General features: G+C 44.7%; 1 protein-coding gene across 2 annotated transcripts in view; it reads left to right on the plus strand.

Annotated features, from left to right (window-relative positions):
- The first annotated feature begins 1,896 nt into the window (after positions 1-1,896).
- VPS8 (VPS8 subunit of CORVET complex) overlaps positions 1,897-20,690 on the plus strand; it is a 65,590-nt gene continuing 46,796 nt past the window's right edge. Inside the window, exons 1-17 of one of the 2 annotated variants that reach the window (XM_030954453.1) lie at positions 1,897-2,049; positions 2,741-2,809; positions 4,202-4,332; positions 5,727-5,820; positions 6,370-6,402; positions 7,733-7,787; positions 10,013-10,018; positions 12,844-12,968; positions 14,390-14,476; positions 15,479-15,546; positions 16,139-16,292; positions 16,393-16,452; positions 17,254-17,361; positions 18,162-18,242; positions 19,142-19,312; positions 19,975-20,049; positions 20,523-20,558. In XM_030954453.1, coding sequence (XP_030810313.1) covers positions 1,942-2,049; positions 2,741-2,809; positions 4,202-4,332; positions 5,727-5,820; positions 6,370-6,402; positions 7,733-7,787; positions 10,013-10,018; positions 12,844-12,968; positions 14,390-14,476; positions 15,479-15,546; positions 16,139-16,292; positions 16,393-16,452; positions 17,254-17,361; positions 18,162-18,242; positions 19,142-19,312; positions 19,975-20,049; positions 20,523-20,558 — 1,461 coding nt within the window. In that variant the 5' untranslated portion in view covers positions 1,897-1,941. The remainder of the gene's footprint in view (positions 2,050-2,740; positions 2,810-4,201; positions 4,333-5,726; positions 5,821-6,369; positions 6,403-7,732; positions 7,788-10,012; positions 10,019-12,843; positions 12,969-14,389; positions 14,477-15,478; positions 15,547-16,138; positions 16,293-16,392; positions 16,453-17,253; positions 17,362-18,161; positions 18,243-19,141; positions 19,313-19,974; positions 20,050-20,522; positions 20,559-20,690) is intronic. The other variant, XM_030954454.1, reaches the window with a different exon arrangement.

Genomic DNA, 20,690 nt, shown 5'->3' on the forward strand with positions numbered 1-20,690 from the left:
TTTTACATTCCTTTTAGGCTGAAGTTGATTCCGTTGATGCTCTGGAAAAATACAGAGGACAATGTGAGCCTGTCTTTCTCTTTTATACAGTGAGTGAAAATATTTTCCCAGTGGTTGCATAGCAATAAATATGACCTGCTGGTGGGAACAACAGTCCTTTGGGGAGGATGTTTTATTTCTTTAACGTGTTATGGAACAATTTTATTTGCTCTGTATCTGCTGGTAATCAAATGCTGTGCAGATAAGAATATACAGCCAGTGTGCTGCCCTGTGGAGCCTTCAGGTTCAGCCTGCTGCTTCTGCAGGAGCTCACTCCTCTCACAATCTGCATTGCTTCATCCTGAGATTGATGAGGAGGCACAGAGCAGGCTGTTCCAAGGTTTCCCTCTTGCTGTGGAGCAGAGCAGCTCTGGTGGGGGGAGGATACATATAGTGTGGGTGATTGTGCTGCTGTGGGGAATTCCAGAGCCCAGAGGACACAACCTGAGCCCTTCCTGACTGATTTGCTTTCCACACCTTCCAGGGAGGAGAATTAGTGGCTATTGTAAGAGGAGCAGATGCACCATTGCTGCAGAAGACCATCCTGAAACAGCTGGCAGGGGAAAGGAAGGGTTTCCATGGAGGAGAGCCTGTGGTGGTAATGGGTCACTGAACCTTCAAACACCTGTAGATGTGCACTGGCTTTTTGTGTGTGGTCTAAAGTAATGACATTTCTCAGGAGCAAAACTGTCTTACCTGTGTGTGACCTGCTCCTCCTAAGGCACCTCTAAAGCCTGCAGCTCTCTGCTGGCCTGTTCCTGGGAATGCTTTCCCCAGCTCTTGCAGTGCACTGACTGAGAGCTCAGCAGGTGACCCTGGACAGGCACATCCTCTGCTGTCCCTGAGAGCTGGCCTGGCCCAGGAGAGCAGGAGGGCCGGGCTGTTCCTGCTCAGGGGGAGCTGGGACGTGGGGCCCTGCCTGGCACAGGCTCACCTGGAGGGGAGGTGTGGGGTGTTCCTGTCCATCCATGTGCTCTTGCTGCTAGGTGCCAGGCAGAGCCTTCTCCAGAGAGCAGGGAAGCACAGCCCCCCTTCAGGAGGAACAGTGGGGAGGACTAACAGGTAAGGCAAGGCACAGGTGTAGCATGTTCTCTGGGCCTTGAGTTGGAACCTATAAAAGCTAGAACCCCCAGCAGGGATCCAGCTGCTGCTGGGACACCAGAGGGGCCATTCCTCCACTTGGGCACACAGGGAGTCACCTTGAAACATACTCATAGTTTGGGTGTCTGGCATTGTGAAACTGGGGATATTTATCTTTCCAATGTGTTTTATCTTACATCCCCCCCTGCCCTTGGAGGGCCCCTGGAGACCCCACATGGCTTTCTGTTTCTAGATGGTTTTTAAAAGAAAACACAAATGCTTGGGCTCCAAATCTGTTTACACCATCTCCCGCCTTATCTAAAATTGGCCACAAATTCCCAAAGGCTACTGCATCTTCTCCTAAAAGGGACATTTTTTCTTGGCTTTGCTGGGACAATGCTGCATCCTGGCCCTGTCCACACCAAATTTTAGGCTCCAGAATATTGGGAATCGAAGCAATTCCCTGTTGGCTTTAACTGAAGCACCATGGGATGAAGGGGCGCGAGGGATGTTGGTCTCTGCCTCTCCTTTCTGCGCCTATTGTTAATTCCGTTCATTTTCTTCCCTCGGAGGCTGACGCACCCATCGGGTCTGGGATGACAACTGCAGCCGTGGAGCAGATGCGTGCTTTTTCAATAAATACAAGATTTTCCCGCAGCAGCAGCACCGGTTCCGTGTCCTCGGTGTTCCTCGGCGCCCCCCGGTCCCCGCCTGCGGCGCGCGGCCCCTTTAAGGCTGGGCGGGGGCGGCCCCGCCGCGCTGCGGCTGCGTGGGGAGGAGGCGCGGGTCGCGGGTTCGAGTCCCGCCGGAGCCGGCCCGGCCATGGCCGCGGCCCTGGAGCCAGCGGAGGCCGAGCCGTGCCCGGAGCCGCCCGCGCACCGGCTGAGCGTGGCGGAGCTCGACCGTGAGCTGGATTCTCGCAGCGAGCTGGTGCGTCCAGAAGCGCCGCGGAGGCGGCACGGCCGGGCCGCGGGGGCTGTGCCTGCCCGGGCGCTCCCCGCAGGGCCGGGGGCGCGCTGAGGGAAGGTCCCTGAGGCACCGCGGGGACGGTCAGAGCCCTCACAGAGCCCGTGAGGGGAGGGAGGGAGGGAGGGAGGGAGGAAGCGCCGGCGGCTCCCCTCACACTCTGTGAGGGAAGGCTGGGCCTCTCGGGCACCCGGGAGGGAGGCTCGGCGGGGCCGTCCCAGGCTGATGTGTGCCAGTTCCTCTTTGGTGACACGGATCACTGTTATTTACGTAAATTTCCCGTTCTTCACCGCATATAGGAAAAAACCCAACAACCCTCAAAGTTCTGTATGGCGGGTGTCTTACGTAGCAGGTACAGAGTCAGTAATTTAATTTCATTCTTGCTGCAAAACCCTTTATAATGCACTAGCGTGTTTATTCTCAGAACATCAGAAGTATTCTATGACTGTTTCTGGAAATAAGTTCCACACAGCCTCCAAGAAGGAAATATTACCGTCACTCAGCCAGGTGAAGCTGTGTGTGAGCCTGCCCTCGGAGCTCTCGCCTGCCGCTTCGGCAGAGGCGTGTGTGCATAGCTGCTTTTTATGTGGCTTTAATTACGGCTTGGAAGGCGGAGTAGGCAACCTAAACTCAGGCTGTGGTTTCTGATGTACAGATTGACGACAAAGAATTCGACATTCCTCAAGTTGATACCCCTCCAACGCTGGAGAGCATCCTAAATGAGGTGAGTGAGCTATCGGACAGGGGAGTCAGGTGAGGCAGCACATGCTCCTTTTACTCTACTCTTACTGTTTTTCCTGGAAAACAAAATTTTAGAGCTTCATGGTTTCCTTATGCTGATAGCTAGCAGGTGCATACTCAGTGGAGTAATTGCTCTACAGTATGTGATATGGAATTTTTATTTTGTTTGGTTTTTTTTTTTTAATTTAAATATCCACAGCTGCAGCATAAATGGTTTTCATCAAGTCCAGGCACATTCATCTGTAGATCTGGAGAGTCACCTGAAGTCTAGACAGCCTATTAAAGGTCAGGGTTACCAAACAGCTGTTTTTAGTTAAAAGTAATTGCAGAATATTCAGAGTAGTTCTGAAGTTGTGGGAGGAGATAAGAGCTAGATTCTTCACAGCTTCATTTGTGTTGTTCCTTTTACGTATAAGGTGTCCCAAACAGAGACAGGCTAGAAACAAGAGGAGTAGTAGGGGTAGCTATGTCTTTTTTCTGCTGGTGCCTTGAGTAGTGGAAGTTTAGTAAATTTGGATCATCTCAAACTGTAAGGACATGCAGTGACACCCATGTCAGAGGAGTAGATTCCAAGTCTTAAACTTGAGATATAATAACGCAGACAAAGTCTTATTGCAATATCTCAGTAAACGTAGGATGGGAATGACTGGCAAAACACTTTCTGAAATGGATTTTAGCAGAGGACAATCTCTCTGAGCCAAAAAGACAAACAGGTGCAGCTCAGAAAGAGCTGCTTATGAGCACAGGGCTGCCAGGTGTAAGTGAAATGAGGGGCAGCTGCTCTGCTCCCCGCTTGTTGGCGTCAGCAGGGGGTTGTGTTTGCTCCCTCTGGCTTTATGCTGAGAGGCCAACAGAAGATGCACTGCTTTTAGAACACATCAGGGAGAAAGGCTTTTTGAAAAACTATGACAAAAAATTCCAGGCTAAGACTGAAAGGAGAGAGAGATTGCAAACAGAAGAGCTGAGAAAAGAGCAAAATCAACTCTCGTGGCAGCTGGAGGGACTTCTGGGCTCTTAGTGCCACTTGGTGAAGTGCTGGAGTAGATGATGATAATTCTAGGTCTTCTCTTGGCAATTTGGAGAGTTGGAAACAGCTCTGTTAAAGGTCAGTTAAAGTTTTGATGGACTACAAAATATTTAGGGAAGAAAGGTTAGCTAACTTGTTCTCCAGCCCACTTCTGTGATTTTTGTGAATTCTGGAAACCTTCCACAGAATCAGCCCAGTAAAGTAATAAATAGTTCTGGGTTTTAAATCTGAGGCTTTCCTGTGCACTCCTCCTCCATTTCCTTGCTGAACTGATGGTGCTTTGCTAGTGTTTTAGTTATGCTGTTGTGCATTTTGAACCTTTAGCAAGCTGTGATTCTCGCCCTCCAGACTGATGATGAAGAAGAGTCTTTCATTTTGGAGGACCCCTTTCTCTTGAACCTTGATAACACAGATACACACTCCTATGACACCTCTTCTGTGGCCAGCTCTGACAGTGGGGACAGGACACACCTGAAAAGGTACTGCAGCCTCATGCCCTGGGAGGTCAAACCATTTGTGAGAGGGGTTTTGCTTACATTTGATAGAAACACATCTTCCTTTTTTTCACAAAACTGTTAGCAAAGATGGGATTTGTAGTTACACTGAGGTTTGGCCTGTTTGAGCAATAATGGCATTTTATGAGAGATGTATTAGTTAAATTTTTCCAAATTTTAATGAAATCTTTAAAGCACTGAATCATGATGACTCTAAAGAAAATGTTTCAAAGGGATGTCTGACCTAGTCTGCAAGCAGCTGGTGGTTACTTGTAAAAGGCAACTGCTATCCCTTCTGTGAGTGGACTGCTAATATTGACATCTAATGTGATAATTAACTCTAATACTGCTGATGTATGTTGTTAATTACTCAAATGATGGCCTGAGCCACTCCCATGGCTGCCTTGTGTGCCATGAGCAGTTGCACTGGATATAAACACTCTGAACTCTTATGGTTTATGTTGGCATAGGGTGGTGTACAGACTCTGTCCCTTGTTTTTTCCAATAAGATTGTACTGAGAGAAACATTACCTGAAGTGGCTTAAACTTCTTCCAGTAGAGAGTATGCAGAAAAACCTGGAGGTGTTCTGTCACCTTTGGGTAAGTCTGGTTACCATGGTTAGGGGTTCTTAGCCATAGCACCAGCTACTAACAACATATTTGATGAACCTCTGTGGGAGCTGCTTGGTTGTGCACCTCTGGAGAGAGAAGAATCCAGTGTTTCCCTGGTAGTTTTGGGAATTTGCTTTCTGGTGGTGTGAGCTTTGCAAGAAAATTGCAGCTTTGCTGGGGAATTTCCCTGTCCTGCCTGGTAGAATTTACCAGACCTGTTTTGAAATAACTGATTCTGCACTAGTTAAGTTTTTAAAGACATTTTGTCCATAAACAGAAGCACTTAAGCTTTCATATCAGGTGATCTGTGTATTAATTGAAGGCTGTTCTTTACCATACACCCAGTTTTCCTATGGGTCTGTATTCTGCTAATGAGCCTTTTCCAGTTGTGCATTTTTCCATAGATACCTTTACAGGCTTAAAACTTCCTCACTCACTGAAAGAGCTGAAGTGTTGCTTCCAGGATGTATTAGTGAATTCTAAGGCTTGCAGATATATGCTTGAAACTGACAGTTTGTTTGGGGAAGTCAGTTTTTTTGCTCCAGGAGATGAGTTAAAACCAAACTGTGTGCAGGCTCAGCAGGGCAGAGAAGGCTTTGCTGATAATCTCATGTTTTACCTCATTCTGTGGCCCCAAGAAGAAGAATGGAAATTGCATGAGTTACAGGTGTATACAGAATTTACCTGCTGGCTTGGCTGTGGGTTAGGCAAAGTTCCAAGCTTTTATTCTGCTCTAATGCTTTTTGGTTTGTTTCTTAATTCCTTAGGAAGAAAAAACTCCCAGATTCTCTCTCACTCCATGGATCAGTGATCCGGCTCTCACTCCTGAAAGGGATTTCTGCCCAAATAGTGTCTGCAGCAGTAAGTGTCATCTGGGCACCTCCACTAAGAAAAATGTGAAACTCTTTTGGTATGTGTGTGGGTGTGTGTGAGATCTCCTGTCTGGCCCTACTATTAGTTCTGTGTAACACCATGTTAGGGGCATCTACTGCTCACCTGTAGTCTCTAGGCAGCCGTGAATCAGGGCTTAGCTGACTTGCTGCAGCAGTGATGTGGTGGGTCACTTTTAGCACTGATTTCTGTTGCTAGATGTCATGAAACTTGGTGGGAAATGTTCATATAGCATGAGAGTGTGCTTGAAGGTGCTGGAACTGGGTTTGCTCAATGCCTCCAACAGGCACATGGCTCTTTGAGAAGAGCGCAGTAACTTTCACATGGAATTACAGGATGTTCTGCTTCCTCTCTATTTCTGGGTGTTTCTAGCCACTGGTTCCCTCAGCTCTGTCTGCCCTGGTGAGGCCATTAAAATGCAGCTGGTGCTGTTTTTTTTTGTGTTTTGTAGTTCTAATTATTAGACTTGCATGATCTGGGAGCTGTGTCTCTCACTCATGGGTTCTCCTGTTTCCCCAGGACAAAGTGGATGCTGGCTTGCCCACTGCAATTGTAAGTACTCTCACAATTTTCAAGAAATGTATATTTAGCTTTCATGCCATTTTGTTAAAGCAATATTTAAGAGGAGTAGCCTGAAAGCTCCCTGGGGGCAGACTCCAGCCTTCCTTCACTGCCCAGCTGCCCCTCTGCTGAGTGAGCCCCACACCCTGCCTTTTTTATACCTTCACCAGGGCTTCTTAGCTGAGCACCTGACCTGTCTCCATCTGTAGAGCACACTGAATTTCCCTAATTGTTTCTTCTTTGCCAGTTATTGCTTTGACAATTTTTATAGAAACTTTAACTGGAATGCTCCAAGTGACAGGCTCAAAATCTCTGTCTCTGTCTGAAGTATTAACTAAAAGGCTGTCTGAAGGATACTCCTGCTTAGCAATTTGCATCAAAATTTTTGAAGTCGAGCATGCTAATCATATCTAAATATGTCAGAAGTGAAACTGCCTGTAGTAGAATGAGAAGAGAAACATTTTAATGAGGTGAAATGCAGTCAATATTTGTTTTGCCCTTGTGAAGTGAGTTTTAATGTTTTACAAAGGAACTAAAGGTGTGCTCAGTCCCTTTGACTGTAGTAACAGCAGCCCATAAGAAAATATATTTTTGTTTAAAAAGAAAAGGAAAAAGTTGTCATTTCTGAGGCAAAAGACTGCAGAGTGAAGTTAGAAACATGCTGTAACTGATATATACATAGAATAAAAACCTGTACTTACACATCCAGACATAAAGGCATTAGAATTTTTTTCATCTTACTTAGATTGTTAGGAAATAAAAAGTAGAACAAGATGAATACATCTACAGCATTATGTGATTTCTAATAAGTTCTATTTCATTGGGTGCAGGTTGGCAAGTGCAGTAGGATCTTTGAGGATATGTTTAATAGGATTTGTTTAATTCCCCATGAAAAAGTTGGAGTCTCTGGCTTGCTGTGGACTGTTCTTCAGGGGACCAGCACTTGCCAGGGTTTTAGAAGAGTTCAGATGTGGAAGTAGCAGCAATTTAGGATAAAATCCCAAGTATTTATACTCAGCAACTACACCAAAAGAGTGAGATTGACTTTAGAAAGATGAAATTTTGCTGTGGGTACCACTCTGAGCATTTGAATTTCAAACAGCAGAGGAGCAAGCAGCCCTCTGACCTTGGGATAATCTGTGTGATGGCTGTTCAGGTGTAGTACCAATCTGTCTTCATGCAGGAATTGTGCTTGTCAGTTATAAATTGAAAAAGTTATAATCTTTGAAATCTTCCACTTTTGGCAAACTTTGCATGATAAGTGGTGGATTTGTGAAAGGTGTTTCTTCTGCTTTCAATCTTCCTGTATGGCTCTTTTCAGGCAGCATCAAATCTGATAGCAGTGGGGACTTCCCATGGGTTAGCACTGATATTTGGTAAGTTAAAAATGAAGTTTGGAGGTTTTTTGTATTTTAATGATCTTAAAAAAAAATGCAAACACAAGCTAAAAACCGCCGGCCTGATTTATAACTGCAGGCTGGGTTTCTTCTAGGATGTTGTTTGTGCTAAATGTGTTTTTCTTTCAGTAAAGAAATGAAGCACAAGTAATGTTTGTCATCCTTACTCATTTCTTGTGCATTGTTATGGTTTGGCACTTTGATATTGAGAAATTTAACCACATGGGAATTGTCTAAAGAGCCTTTTCTGTGTTTGAATAGAAAATACTCTGTTTTCATGTGGAAGAGACCACAACCTGTATACAACCTTCATCAGTAGTAACCTTCTGCCCTGTGTCTGAATAGGTGTCAGCTTTGTGGAAGTTGTGTTCCCTGGGAAGTGGGGCTTCTGACCCCTGGCTGCCTGCAGACCTGTGCCCTGGGTGTCTCCTTCCCTGCCCTTCCCCTGCACCAGGCAGGCCCCTCTGGTCCCTTCATTCTGTCATTCTGTTCTTCCTCTTATCACCAAACTCGCTTAGAAGGTTTTCTGAGCTTGTGCCTCTGTTTGCCCAGCTGGGCCAGAGCAGCTCTGGAACTTTTCCCGGTCACATTCAGGTTTTGTGCCCTTTGTATGTGCAGCACCCAATTCTTATGCAGTTTAGAACTTTCAGTGTATTTATTGATGCTGGTTGGAATTCTTGGAGACCAAAAGTTACAGGGGACAGGGTCCTTCAGAGAGATGGGAAAGACTGTGACAGTGCAAGACTCACCTTCCTGGTGTTTAGGCATTAAACTGTTTGGTGCCATTTGCTTAATCCAGTATTGAAACAGTTCTGCTCCCTGAGGAGAAGGTGGATTGAAGAGAGCCTCAGAGCCCTCCCAAAGGTCCATGGTGCTGAGTAAGGGGCAGTGGACTTGCGCTGAGGAGAGCTCTAATAACAGTTTTCATCCTGAGGGTGTTGAAGCATGAGATAAGAGTTGAGGCAGGTGGTGCAGTCTCTTTGCTTGGGGATATTCAGAATTCAAGGCCCTGACTGACTGGTCTCTTTGGCCTTGTTTGGAGCAGCAGGGCTGGGCCAGAGACCTCCATGCCCAGCTCCCTTACAGCTGAAGTCACTCTGAGAGTCTGTGCTGTAATTTACAAGTGATGGGGAGTGGAAGTACACTCTCCAGTTTTGTTTCAGTATACTTTCTGGACACTTATTCTCTGCTGAATTCCTTCAGTTCTGTAACTAAAACTTGGGCATTGATCCCAGTGCTCTCAGATCTATCTAAAGAGAGAGAAAACAGGGCAGGATAGGGCTCTAGAAGGCTTTGCTGTGTGCAAAGAGAGGATTGGAGATCTGGCTTGGATTTATTCTGAAATTTAAACCAAGACTAAATTTCTGTAGACCAGTCAATATCTCTATTTTTTTCCCTAGATGTGTAAATTAGGGTCAGACTTAACTCTCTGAAGGTTTGTAAGGTGTGTGCAGGGTTTATACTGTACAATGGGAACATAACATCTTTTTTACATGCAAAATTGTAGATCCATTTTCTGGTTGAACAAATTTCTCAGAATTGGTGTCACTAACACATTTTTAAACTTTATTTTTTCTTTCATATATTTGATGTCAACTGATTTGTCTCTTCTGCCAAGTCCACCTCTAGTCATGGTTTGTCTGCTCTATCCTTATTATAGAAGACTTGGGAAACTTTCATTCTGCTTTTTTGAATGCTTCTGTTCACTCCTGAAACATTATCACAGGGCAGTTCTCAGGCTGCACATGTAATATTGAAAAGCAAACTTTCCTTCTGGGTTAGTGTTGGATTAGATGCCAAGTCTGGCATCCTGGAAGTGTTGCAGAAGAGAGGCTATGAAGGGATGTCTGGAGGACTGGAGACACTCCTCTGGTACCTGGGTGAAAGTAGTTTTACCAGTTATGTTACAGTAAACTTACAGTTTTATTTCCTCTCAGATTTCTATTTTTTGGTCTTCAATGCAATGAAGTTCAAATTTATAAACTCACTTTTTAAACTGCCTGGTTTTAGAGCACTAACCATCACAGCATCATTTCTTTAATAAATCAGAAGGGGGAACATTACCCAAAGGAAACACTCAGCAAAATCTGAAGTTTGTCTTTGGAGATTGTCGCATATGTGCTGTTCATTGCTTCACTCCTTCCTCTTACATTGATTTCTGGCTTTTTTTCTCCTCTTTTGGCCCTTTCTGTGTGGACTGAAAGGCAAAGGTACAGTACCACTGCTGTGTGCATGTCCCTGCATGCCCAGGCCCTGTCCTGCCCAGGTTGCATGTTGTCTGTGCCAGGATTTCAGGGGCAGCTCAGCAGTGCAGGAACCAGATGCTGCTGGGAATTGCTCAGTGGGTGCATGTGCACTGCACACTCCCAGATTCTCCAGGCAGGGACAGTAGAGGAGCAGGTAAACGTGATTTTTGTAATGTCCTGGGGCAGCAGGTCCATAGCTGTTTGTAAAGGTGTTGTTTCAGGGCAGGACAAGGCTCTTCCATGAGATCAGCATCCTCCCAGAGCATTTCCTGGCACTGTGCCTAATAAAATTAGTAGTTGTCGGTAATTCTGCAGAAAACCAAATAGGCCTTTCAAACTCAGGAAAATTAGGGCATAAGGAGAAGATCTTGTTGAAAACCTGGTGATCTGAGCAGTATCAGCTTCTGCAGTGCTGTGCTCTTTTCTTTGGTTTGGAAAATTACTTCTTTCACATGCACAAACTTGTCTTCTTTCTGTATGTGCAGAATTGTATTTAATCTCCATCTCATTTTGACTTCAGACTCTGAGAGCAACACAGTTATTGCTGGAAAATTTTCAGGTGAAGAATTGCCTTATGTAAATTGAAAAATTAAAACCATTTTTGGACAATTGAGAGCCACCTTTGTTTCAAGCACTAGGCAAAAGCTTTTTATGTCTAATCCTTAACATGCCTTACTTGCAAGCTGATAATGCAAGTCTGGAAAATCATCAGATCAGCTTTTATAACCTTTTGCTTTTGTCTATTTTTATGACTTTGCCAGATTATTAGTAGAAGCTCATTGATTTTCTGATCTTGATTTACCTTGGAAGCAATTTAATCCATATTATAGTTGAGTTTTTTTAAAAAAATCTCGTCTAATGGTTCTTATTGTGTGTCATCCTTTGACTGGAAACAAGAACAAGTACTGGACTGATCATACAAATCACTTAATTTTGGGATACAGTAGAGGCCTTGTTTGTTTTAAATTGACATTGCTGGTGAGGGAAAAAGAAAATGGCTTTTGAAAGTTCCTGTGGGGATACATATAAAGATGCAAAACCTATTCAGAGAAAGCTGTGGAGGATTCTCCTTTTTCATGCCTGAGAGGAAGCAGGTTATTTATTGATTGAGTCACTGACAGGCTTAGGCTGAAGTGGAAGGTACTTCCAGGAATGAAGAAGTCATTCACCTTTAATATAAGGAGCTGCAGTATTCCCCAATTTTCAAACAAATTTTTATGGTAAGCAGATGGTATTTTTGTAAATGAACTGCATTTCCAGGCCTCTGGAACAGGCCTTATTTGTTTGGATCTTGACACCATTAGGAGAAAATCTCTCCTTGAAGCTTGTTTTCCAGCTGTAGCTCTGTTTTCTCTGAACTTCAATGGAAATCTTTCATGATTCATCTTCCTTTTTCCTTGACCTGTTCTGATCCATGCTGTGAACACCCTTGTCACAGTGATGTCAAGGTGTGTCCTGGTAGCTTGGCCAAGAATGTTTTCTCCTTACTCTGAGCAGTGCTTTAGAGTAATCCAGGAGTTCAGCTGTTGTTCTTGCTGGTGTTTATTTCTGAACTCCACTCCTGCCTCTTCATACAGGTGGGATTTGAAAGGTGACTCCCACTCTCAGCTGACTGAACAGACTGATAAATGCATTACTTTGGGCAAGTAGTGTAGGATACATCTATGCTCTGTTTCCCAGCCAACCCATTCCCAGCAGTGCTGTAGCTTGCAGAACCATGTCCCATGCCCTGGGCACATCGTCCAGGGTGTTTCTGGTGCTCAGTTCTGCTTCTTGGATGCAATCCTTTCCCTTCCTTGCTCCAGGTGAATCCTTCACCCAGTCTTATTGTGGTGCTTCTGATGTATTTCATATCCCTGTAGTCTTCATTCCAATACTTCTCACAAAGCATCTTTTCTCACTCCCTCACTCAAAAGCAGGACAAAAGCACAGACAGGTGGAAAAAGCAGCTCCAGAACATTTTTCTTAGCTTTTGTGAGCAGTGCACCAAAGACAGGCAGAGGATTCTCATCCAAAGTCATGAAGAGCAGCATCTTGTAAAGTGCTTGTGAGTCTCTCGTGGTGGGAGCCTCCAAGAACTTGGCACAGACAGAGGTGCCCATGGTTTGTGGTGTGCAGGACTGGACAGGCCATGGCCCTGCAGCAGTGCAGTCCCTGTGGAGGCTCTGCAAGCAGTGGCACCTCTTTTGCAGCAGCCTGTGGCTCACGGAGGGAGCTCCTTTACAGAGAGAGACCTGTGTGCACCAGAACTCATTGGGTGTTTTAACTGTGCAGCTTGGAGACAAAAGTGCCTTTTCCTTCCAGCCTTTCACCTTTAGCAACAAAACCGAGGAGTAAAATTATGACCTAAAATTGCACTTATCAAAAGCCTCTTGTTGGGGTTTTGTAGTTGATGTTCAAAGGCAGAAATACAAGGCTCAGAAGGTAGAATTAATTTTGTCGTCTTCCTTGCTACAACGTAAGCACTGTTGCAGAATAGTGAAAGGAAAGCTAGATACTGATTTAATTTTTCTAGTAGTTTCTTTTTCAGTATGTAATACCTCTGCATTTCCATATTTCCTGTCCCTGGTTTGTATTTGTATAATTTTTGTATTTCCCTGCAAGACAGTGTCCCACTCTTTTTGTTCTAACATGAGCTCTCCTCTTGTAAACCCCTTTTTAAAAGAACTTAACTGTAAGTCTGTGAATTGTGAATGTACCCTAGGTGAATTGTATGTGTGAATTATTTAATGATGTTAATTTTAACCATTGCTCTTCCTTTAATTTTTTTACCAATTGTTCTGCTGCAGATCAGAACCAGGCTCTCCGGCTGTGTCTGGGCAGCACCGCAGTTGGGGCCCAGTACGGGGCCATCTCTGCTCTCAGTATCAACAATGACTGCTCCAGGCTGCTCTGTGGCTTTGCAAAAGGACAGGTAATTCCCAAAGGATGAGCTGCTCCAGTCCTGAGAGGTTACCTGGAAGTGCCAACAGCTCCAAGCCAAGCCCCTCAGTCTATAGCTATGTGTTGGCTGGTTCAGTGCCCAGAAGCTGCACATACAGTGTGATGTGCCCAGAGCTTTTTGGGGCAGCCAATTCCCACTGAATCAGGTTTCTGTGGAGGAAGTGAGTAATGCAGAATATAGCAAAGGGTTCGATTAATTGTGACATAATTCCTGTTAAACTGAAATGTGCAATGGCTCACTGGGACAAACAGTTTTGTCTTTCTAGGTCACTCTCTGAGGTCTGTGCATGGTAATTAAAGGTGTTTTTTACTGTGGTAATGACTTGAAATTCTTGAAACTCATATGTAACCCCAAAATGAATTTTTGCTAATACCTTACTTGTATGACATAAGTAGCATAGCTTTTGAAGGGAAAAGAGGTTGAGTCTGTCGTAGTTTTATGCCCTTCTCAGAACCAAAGGAGAGAAAGCAATTCCTGAACAAAATTAACAAGACTAAACCAAAATAGGTAGACATCACCTTGGTAACATTTAGAGAAGTACAAAGAGGGGTATTTCTTTTTGCATTCATTTCCCTTTGCTTTCACCTTCACAACACCCCTGTGCCTATGGTAGGACTAAATGACAGCTTGCTCAGGCCATGTGGAAGTACTTAATCCATGCAGGACAGCAGCCAGTTTTAAATGGTACTCAGATAAAACATTTTGGAACAACAGCTATGAAACATATGGTCTAGAAGCATTGATAGATGATTTATAGGATCACATAAAGTACTGTTTCCCTTAAAAAAGTTTTATTCAGATTGTAATCTCAGCTCTTCCAGGCAGTTATGCAGTGAACCGTTTGGGACTTCCTGCTTCTTAGCTGAGAAAATGCTTGAATTAATATTAAGTACAAGCCAAGGTCTATTCTCCTACCTGCCTTGTCATGCTGAGGAAGCTCAGGAGGAGAGGAGGAACAAGGTTCAGGTAGCAATGGAGACGCTTGAGTTTTGCTTAGGGGTGTTAGCAGAGATTTTTCACCTGTTCACTGGCTCTGAGAGAGAGAAATGCATTTGACTTGTTGGGTGGTAACCAAGTTATCTTACACTCTTTAATGTTCTTATCGTGCAGATAGCTGTGAGCTGAGGGAGATTGGGCAGGTGGGGAGAGCTGGCCAAAAGGAGATGATGCAGAGTTAAGATAACACATGGTGTCAGCTCTAAGCAGACAAGTGAACTGCTTGGAGAAACAGGACAGGAACAGATTTCAGGTCATTTTTCTTTGATATGAAACCCCTACTGACCCAGGGTGGTAATGTCAGTATAGGAATTTGTTGCTGTACTGTGTAATGCATGAGGTGATGGACAGAACCCCTTGACAGTGAGTGTGTACTGAGCACAGTCTGCTTGCAGATCACCATGTGGGATCTGGCCAGTGGGAAGCTGCTGCGATCAATAACAGATGCCCACCCTCCAGGAACAGCCATTTTGCACATCAAGGTAATAAACACTCAATTACTACTTTAATCCCAGTTTTGTTCAGTCAGATGCGGTGACTTTCCGTGTGCAGTACTTTTAGATTTAACATGAGAGCAGCTGCCTATGGCAGTGGTATCCAGAGATGAGAAAAATGAGCAGAAATTCTGTTTTAAAATGAAACTGTGTATACTGACACAATAGTTTTGGCTGTGAGTTGTACTGTAACAAACAACAGTTGTTGTCTGTTACAACTCCTCTCTCCAATTCCAAAATGTATGAAGAATTAGTTGTTAGAACACATTTCTCTAAAACGTGCAATGTTTTGACCTGAATACATGACTTGCCAACTTTCAACTTAAAAGAATCTGAACTGTAGAAAGTAGCTTCTGTAAGCAGATTTTCAAATAGCTTGTTGGGAATGTTTTGGGTTGAAAGAGAAATCATCTATGGCTTCTTGTTCAGTGGTGTTATTGTCATACACAGAAAATCATATCTGAATTTGTGCCTGGCTTTGTTTTACATAGCCTCAGATGTTTGCGGGCTTACAGATTCTGCGTATAAACACCTCCAGAAATATCCCCAGTGGAGACTGTGATCCTCTATTGTCTGAATTACTTAGTATCTTTAGAAGTTCCAGATGTTTCTGATTTGGATCTGTCTGTAACTGCAGCCCATCCACCAGCTCTGGCCCCAACCCATGGGCTTGAGGCTGAGAGCCCTTGTAGAGGCAGCTCAGGTTTTGGTGTGCTGCAGTTCTGAGCTGCAGCTTAAAGTAGTGGGGCTTTGGTACCAAAATCTGGCAACAGGGCTTGCTGGGGAAATGAAGGGGAAACACAAACCTTGCTGTTTTTGCACGTCATAAAAAAAACCCCAGTAATTTTCTGAACTTGGTGTGTTAAAGGTGTCTTTCTGTAGGTGCACTGCTTGTACTCTGTGTTTGTTGGTACTGCCATAGCATGTATTTTTACATCCATTTGTTGTAGTTTATTTCTTAGGGCCATTTTAATCTCGTTTTCTGCTCAGTTTACAGATGATCCGACACTCGCAATCTGCAATGACAGCGGAGGCTCCGTGTTTGAACTGTCATTTAAGTAAGACAATAACTCTCTCCAGAGAAAGGACAAGAAACCAATTCTGGGTCATGGTTTCTAAAACCTAAGGAGAAAAAATCCCATTGAAACCAATGAAGTTACTGCCTGACTGTTGAAGGTGTAATTTAGGGCTGCAGTGTAATTTCTCAGCTGAAGAAAGATGCTGTGTGGCAGTGCAATAGCCAAAGAATAGCCTTAGTTGTTTAGGTGTCACTGTATTGTCCAGAATTTGACACTCCTTGTGGGCTCTTGGTGGCTGTCACAAAAGTGCTGCCTCTTGTTGTATCTTGGCTCATTAGTGAGAGCTGTCCTGCAGTAGCTGCTCGTTATACTCTTGGCCTCTTCAAGAGGAGGGATGACAAGGAGGAAGGATTGACAGTTAATCTGATAAAGCCCAGGAACTTCCCAAACCTTATTCTCAGATAAGATCTTGAATTCTTGTCTGTATCTGAGCAGCTGTATGAGATTGCCTCCAGTTTCATGTCAGAAGTGATCCCTGGAGCTGTGCAAGGGACTTTTTAGAAGGAGTGTTTATGACGGATCACTTCTGAGATTGGTGGGCTGCCACCAAGCTGATCTGTGCTCTTTGCAGGAGGGTTATGGGAGTGAGGACGTGCGAGTCTCGGTGTCTCTTCAGTGGCTCCAAGGGGGAAGTTTGCTGTATTGAGCCATTACATGCAAAGGTTGATTTGAGAGACCATCCTATCACCCAGTATTCACTGCTGGCCATGGCCTCCCTCACCAAGGTAACTTGCTGCTTGTGGGAGGCTTGATGTGAGAGATCATCAAGGAAGTTCTCTGCTGTATACTCAAATATTTTATTTTGCCTTCTTGCTTTCCTTGAAGATCCTGGTTATTGGCCTGAAGCCATCTTTGAAAGTGTGGATGACCTTTCCCTATGGCCGTGTGAGTAATAAGGCAAAACGGGTGCTTTTTGGGTTATGTAAAAACATTTTCTTGGAGGGAATGAGATGAGATCAGGAACAGGTGTTTGGTACCACTGCCTTCCACAGCACTATGGAATTGCAGTGATAATCTGTGTGTCTGATGTGTGGAGGTTGTGGCAGAGAGGAGGTGAGAAGGCTGCTTCCAGCTGTACCTCTGTGAATATGCTGATTTTCTCAAATAAGCAGGAGGGAGTCCCTCAGCTTCTTGCCTTTTCTGCTGCAGTCTGTATGCATCCACAACATGGGATTTTGACCTGATTATGGCTACAATCACCTTGGACTGGGGCCACTGTTTTATATTAGAACAATACAACAGAGCCCTTAATTACAGGGACAGGAACCAAGAGGAATTTGAGCATTAAACAGTCTTCTGAACTCTGGATTATTCACTTTCACTGTCAGTGGCATAATTCCTCTTGGAAAAGCAGCTGGGGGCAGGTATGGGATGGGTTATGTTAGGAGAATGGAGACAAGGGGGATATCAAGCTGCAGCTTGTTGTAGTCCATGTATCCATGTGGGATTGGATGTACCCTGAGCAGCTCAGACACCAGTGGTGTTCTGTCTGGGTGTCCACTTTGCCAAGGACTCCCAAGTGTGTGGCTGGACCAAAGAGCACAAACTGCTGCCAGGAGTTTGCTTTGCAGCCCCTGTGTGTACCAAGCACAATCAGAAGTGAGAAGCAGCTGATGAGCCACGTGTCCTGGAGCTGAGGGTCTGCCTGGTGTGCCTTAACCCCTGGCTGTGCTTTGTGTGTGACAGATGGACCCTTCGAGTGTCCCTCTGCTGGCGTGGCACTTTGTGGCTGTGCAGAACTCAGTGAACCCCATGCTTGCCTTCTGTCGAGGAGATGTCGTGTACTTCCTTCTGGTGAGCCTGGGCTGTTCTGTGCTGCTTTCAGGTGGTCACATCTCATCCACACAGTCAGGGACTGAGCCTCTATCTCAGTGACAGTGTGATAGCTGAGCATGCTGGGAACAGCTGCAGCTTCCCACTGGCTTGGGAACACCAGCCTGGTGGTCACTGCTCTTCGGCTGCAGTGGTGCCTTTGCCTGGAAGCTTGAGATTTACCTGTTCCAGAAGTACTGACTTGCAGTATGTTTCTACTGGAAATATAAGTGTGTGGATTGTTTTCTGGGAGGGCATGTGGATTTGAGACACCATCTTAGTTTTTGCTTTAAAACATGAGTCTGGAAAAAAACTGTGTAAAACACTAAAAAAAGATCTTTCAGTCCTGTTGATGTGTAACTTGAGGGCATGGTGCTCATGCTGTTTACATCTGCAGCAGTTACACGTGCAGATATGATGGTTTGGAGACAATTTCATGCTGATTTCAGTATGAGAGCAATACCTAGACTTCTGAAAATCTGGCGTTTTGACTTTGGGGTGCCAAGTTTGTTTTCCAACTCTGCTATCATGTTGGACCTTAAGCTTTGTTTAAGCACCCAGACGTCTGCTTGTTTGGATTGAATCCTCTTTCTCCTCTCTTGTCTCTCCCAGTAAAGCTGGGGAGAAAGAAAAGGATGCATGGTTTAAACTTTCCTTGCTGAGACGCTTGTATGTGGGGGGAGCTCAAGATTCCTGGAGTCAGTGTGGTGCCCAGTGGGAACTGAGGGGCTGAGCTCAAGGAAGTCTGAGTCTAAGTCAGCCTTGTTTGTTTTCTCTTTCAGGTCAAGAGGGATGATAGTGGTGCAATACATGTCACAAAGCAGAGGCAGCTTCATCTGCACTATGATCTCATCAACTTTACTGTAAGTCTCAGTAGTGCAGAATGGTTAAATTTTTTTTGCACTAGTTTTCTTGTAAATGTATCTCAGTAGCCCTTAGTTCTGTGCTCTTGGCTGTGTTTATCTGGTGATAACTAACTGAAAATGTCCTTATACTGGGGACTCTGGAAAACCAGCACAGTGTGGTAACCACCTGTGAACAGTGATGTAGTTGTCTTGGCTTTGATGCCTCTGGATATAAAGTGTGCTGGAGTGTAAATTGTGTGCCAAGAGGACGAGAGCTTTGGTGGATTGCCATCTGTCTACAGCTGTTTTCTGTGAAGATTCCATGTAATTTCTCTGCAGAAGGACCCTCATTATCTCTGCCTTTGAAGTTATGCATGTATGCAGTTGTGAAGTGGCCATGTGTGGTGGTGTTCACAGGGGTCCCAGGATGAAGGAAGGGATGTGAATCTTGACTCCATGTTTCAGAAGGCTGATTTATTATTTTATTATATATATTATATTAAAACTATACTAAAAGAATAGAAGAAAGGATTTCATCAGAAGGCTAGCAAGGAAAGGAAGGAATGGGATGATAATAAAATCTTATGACTGACCAGAGAGTGCAAGACAGCTGGACTGTGATTGGCCATTAATTAAAAACAACCACATGAGACCAATCAAAGATGCACCTATTGCATTCCACAGCAGCAGATAATCATTGTTTGCATTTCGTTTCTGAGGCCTCTTGGCTTCTCAAGAGGAAAAATCCTAACGAAGGGATTTTTCATAAAATATGTCAGTGACAGCCATGTATAGTAACTAAGCTACTGGCTGTCCCAGAATTCCCAGTAAGGGTGCTCAGGGAGATGGCCAGAATTTGTTTCCTTGGCTCTAAAGGAGAATGCATTGCTGAGATGTGGAATTTGGTGCTTTTGCAGTGGATCAACTCACGGACAGCAGTGCTGCTGGACAGTGTGGAGAAGCTGCACGTCATAGACCGCCAGACTCAGGAGGAGCTGGAGACCATCGAGATCTCAGAGGTTCAGCTGGTCTACAACAGCAGCCACTTCAAGTCTCTGGCCACGGGGGGCAATGTCAGCGAGGCCTTGGTAGGCACTGGTGGCCTTTGTGTTTGCAGCTGTGTTTGATGTAGGCCCTAAGTGGAAGCCTGGAGAGAAAAAGCCTTTTGAGAGCATCTCAGAAGTCAGACACGGTGGTGATGTGGGCAGCTAACAGACAGCTCATGTTTCCTTTGGTGCATTGAAGGTTGTAGGAACTGCTCCTCCTTTACCAGGCTTTGGAATAGTCTGTCTAGGAGAAAAGCTGATGTGCTTTAAGAGGATTTTCTACTTAATACACCATAGACTGGAGCACTGGTTACTGGCAGTCAAGTTGCTGTTGTAGCCACTCCCACTTCAACAGTTGTCTTCCCATCTGTGTGCCCTACACATTTGCTCTTGAGGAAGATAGGTGGCAAGGAAAGGGCCCCCATTACCTTTTTGGCACCTGAGGGTAGAGTCAGAGCCCTACTTCATCATTTTTGGGTAGCTGGAGCCCAGCAGCACTTGAAGCTGAGTTCATAAGCAGGAGGGAGTGACAGCAGTGCTCTTTGACTTGCTACTGCCCAGCAATCTGTGGTGTTCTTTGTCTACCCTCATTTTGATTTCTGCATTGCAAAGGATCTTGGAAGTGTATTTATGTTTTTTGGGAAATAAAGAAAAAACCAAAACCAAAATGCAGTTTTACTTGCATGTGATTTTTCTCCCTGTAGGCACTGGTTGGAGAGAAGGCTTGTTACCAGTCCATCAGCAGCTGTGGTGGTCAGGTCTTTTACCTTGGAACTAAGGTAAGTGGAGGGAATTTTTCAGTAAAAATACAGGGCATTTACTGTTGATGGTAGCTCTTCTAGAAAAGGGCAGTTTGTTTTCTGTGGAGATGGGTTTTGGGAAAAGGTTCTTTGTGCGCTTATGTTGTGGGGTGAAGGAAATGTGCAGTAATTTGTTTTTAGCCAGGGTATGGGCTGAGTGAGACATTGTCATAGTTTCACAATATCCTGATTCATTCTGCTCCAGGGTAAACCTAGCCTTACTTTACTGCGATGGCCTCTGCCCTAAGCTTCTCTGTCTCTGCTATAAATGTGCTAGGGAATAAGCAGAAGAAAATAAGACAGCAGCTAAAACTGGGCTCCAATTTATACTGCTTGAGGGATGCTTTTATTAGTCATCTACACTGGCATGCTGTGGTGGGTCTGTGGGGTACTACAAGCTGCATGAGCAACTGCCAGTAAATAACTTTCAATTTATTTTTTTTCTTTCCTAGTCCGTTCATGTCATGACATTGAGAAGCTGGAGAGAGGTACGTTGAGAGGGAGACACTACAGCTTAGGCTTGAATTGCTTAAATCTAGCTGAAAGGAGGGAGAGAGCATTTGTGAAGCATTTTCTGGGCACTGTGTTCAGGATTCCTGATTGCTACACAGAGCCAGTGC

This window comes from Camarhynchus parvulus, chromosome 9 (genome assembly GCF_901933205.1).
Source record: "Camarhynchus parvulus chromosome 9, STF_HiC, whole genome shotgun sequence".
Lineage (NCBI taxonomy): Eukaryota > Metazoa > Chordata > Aves > Passeriformes > Thraupidae > Camarhynchus > Camarhynchus parvulus.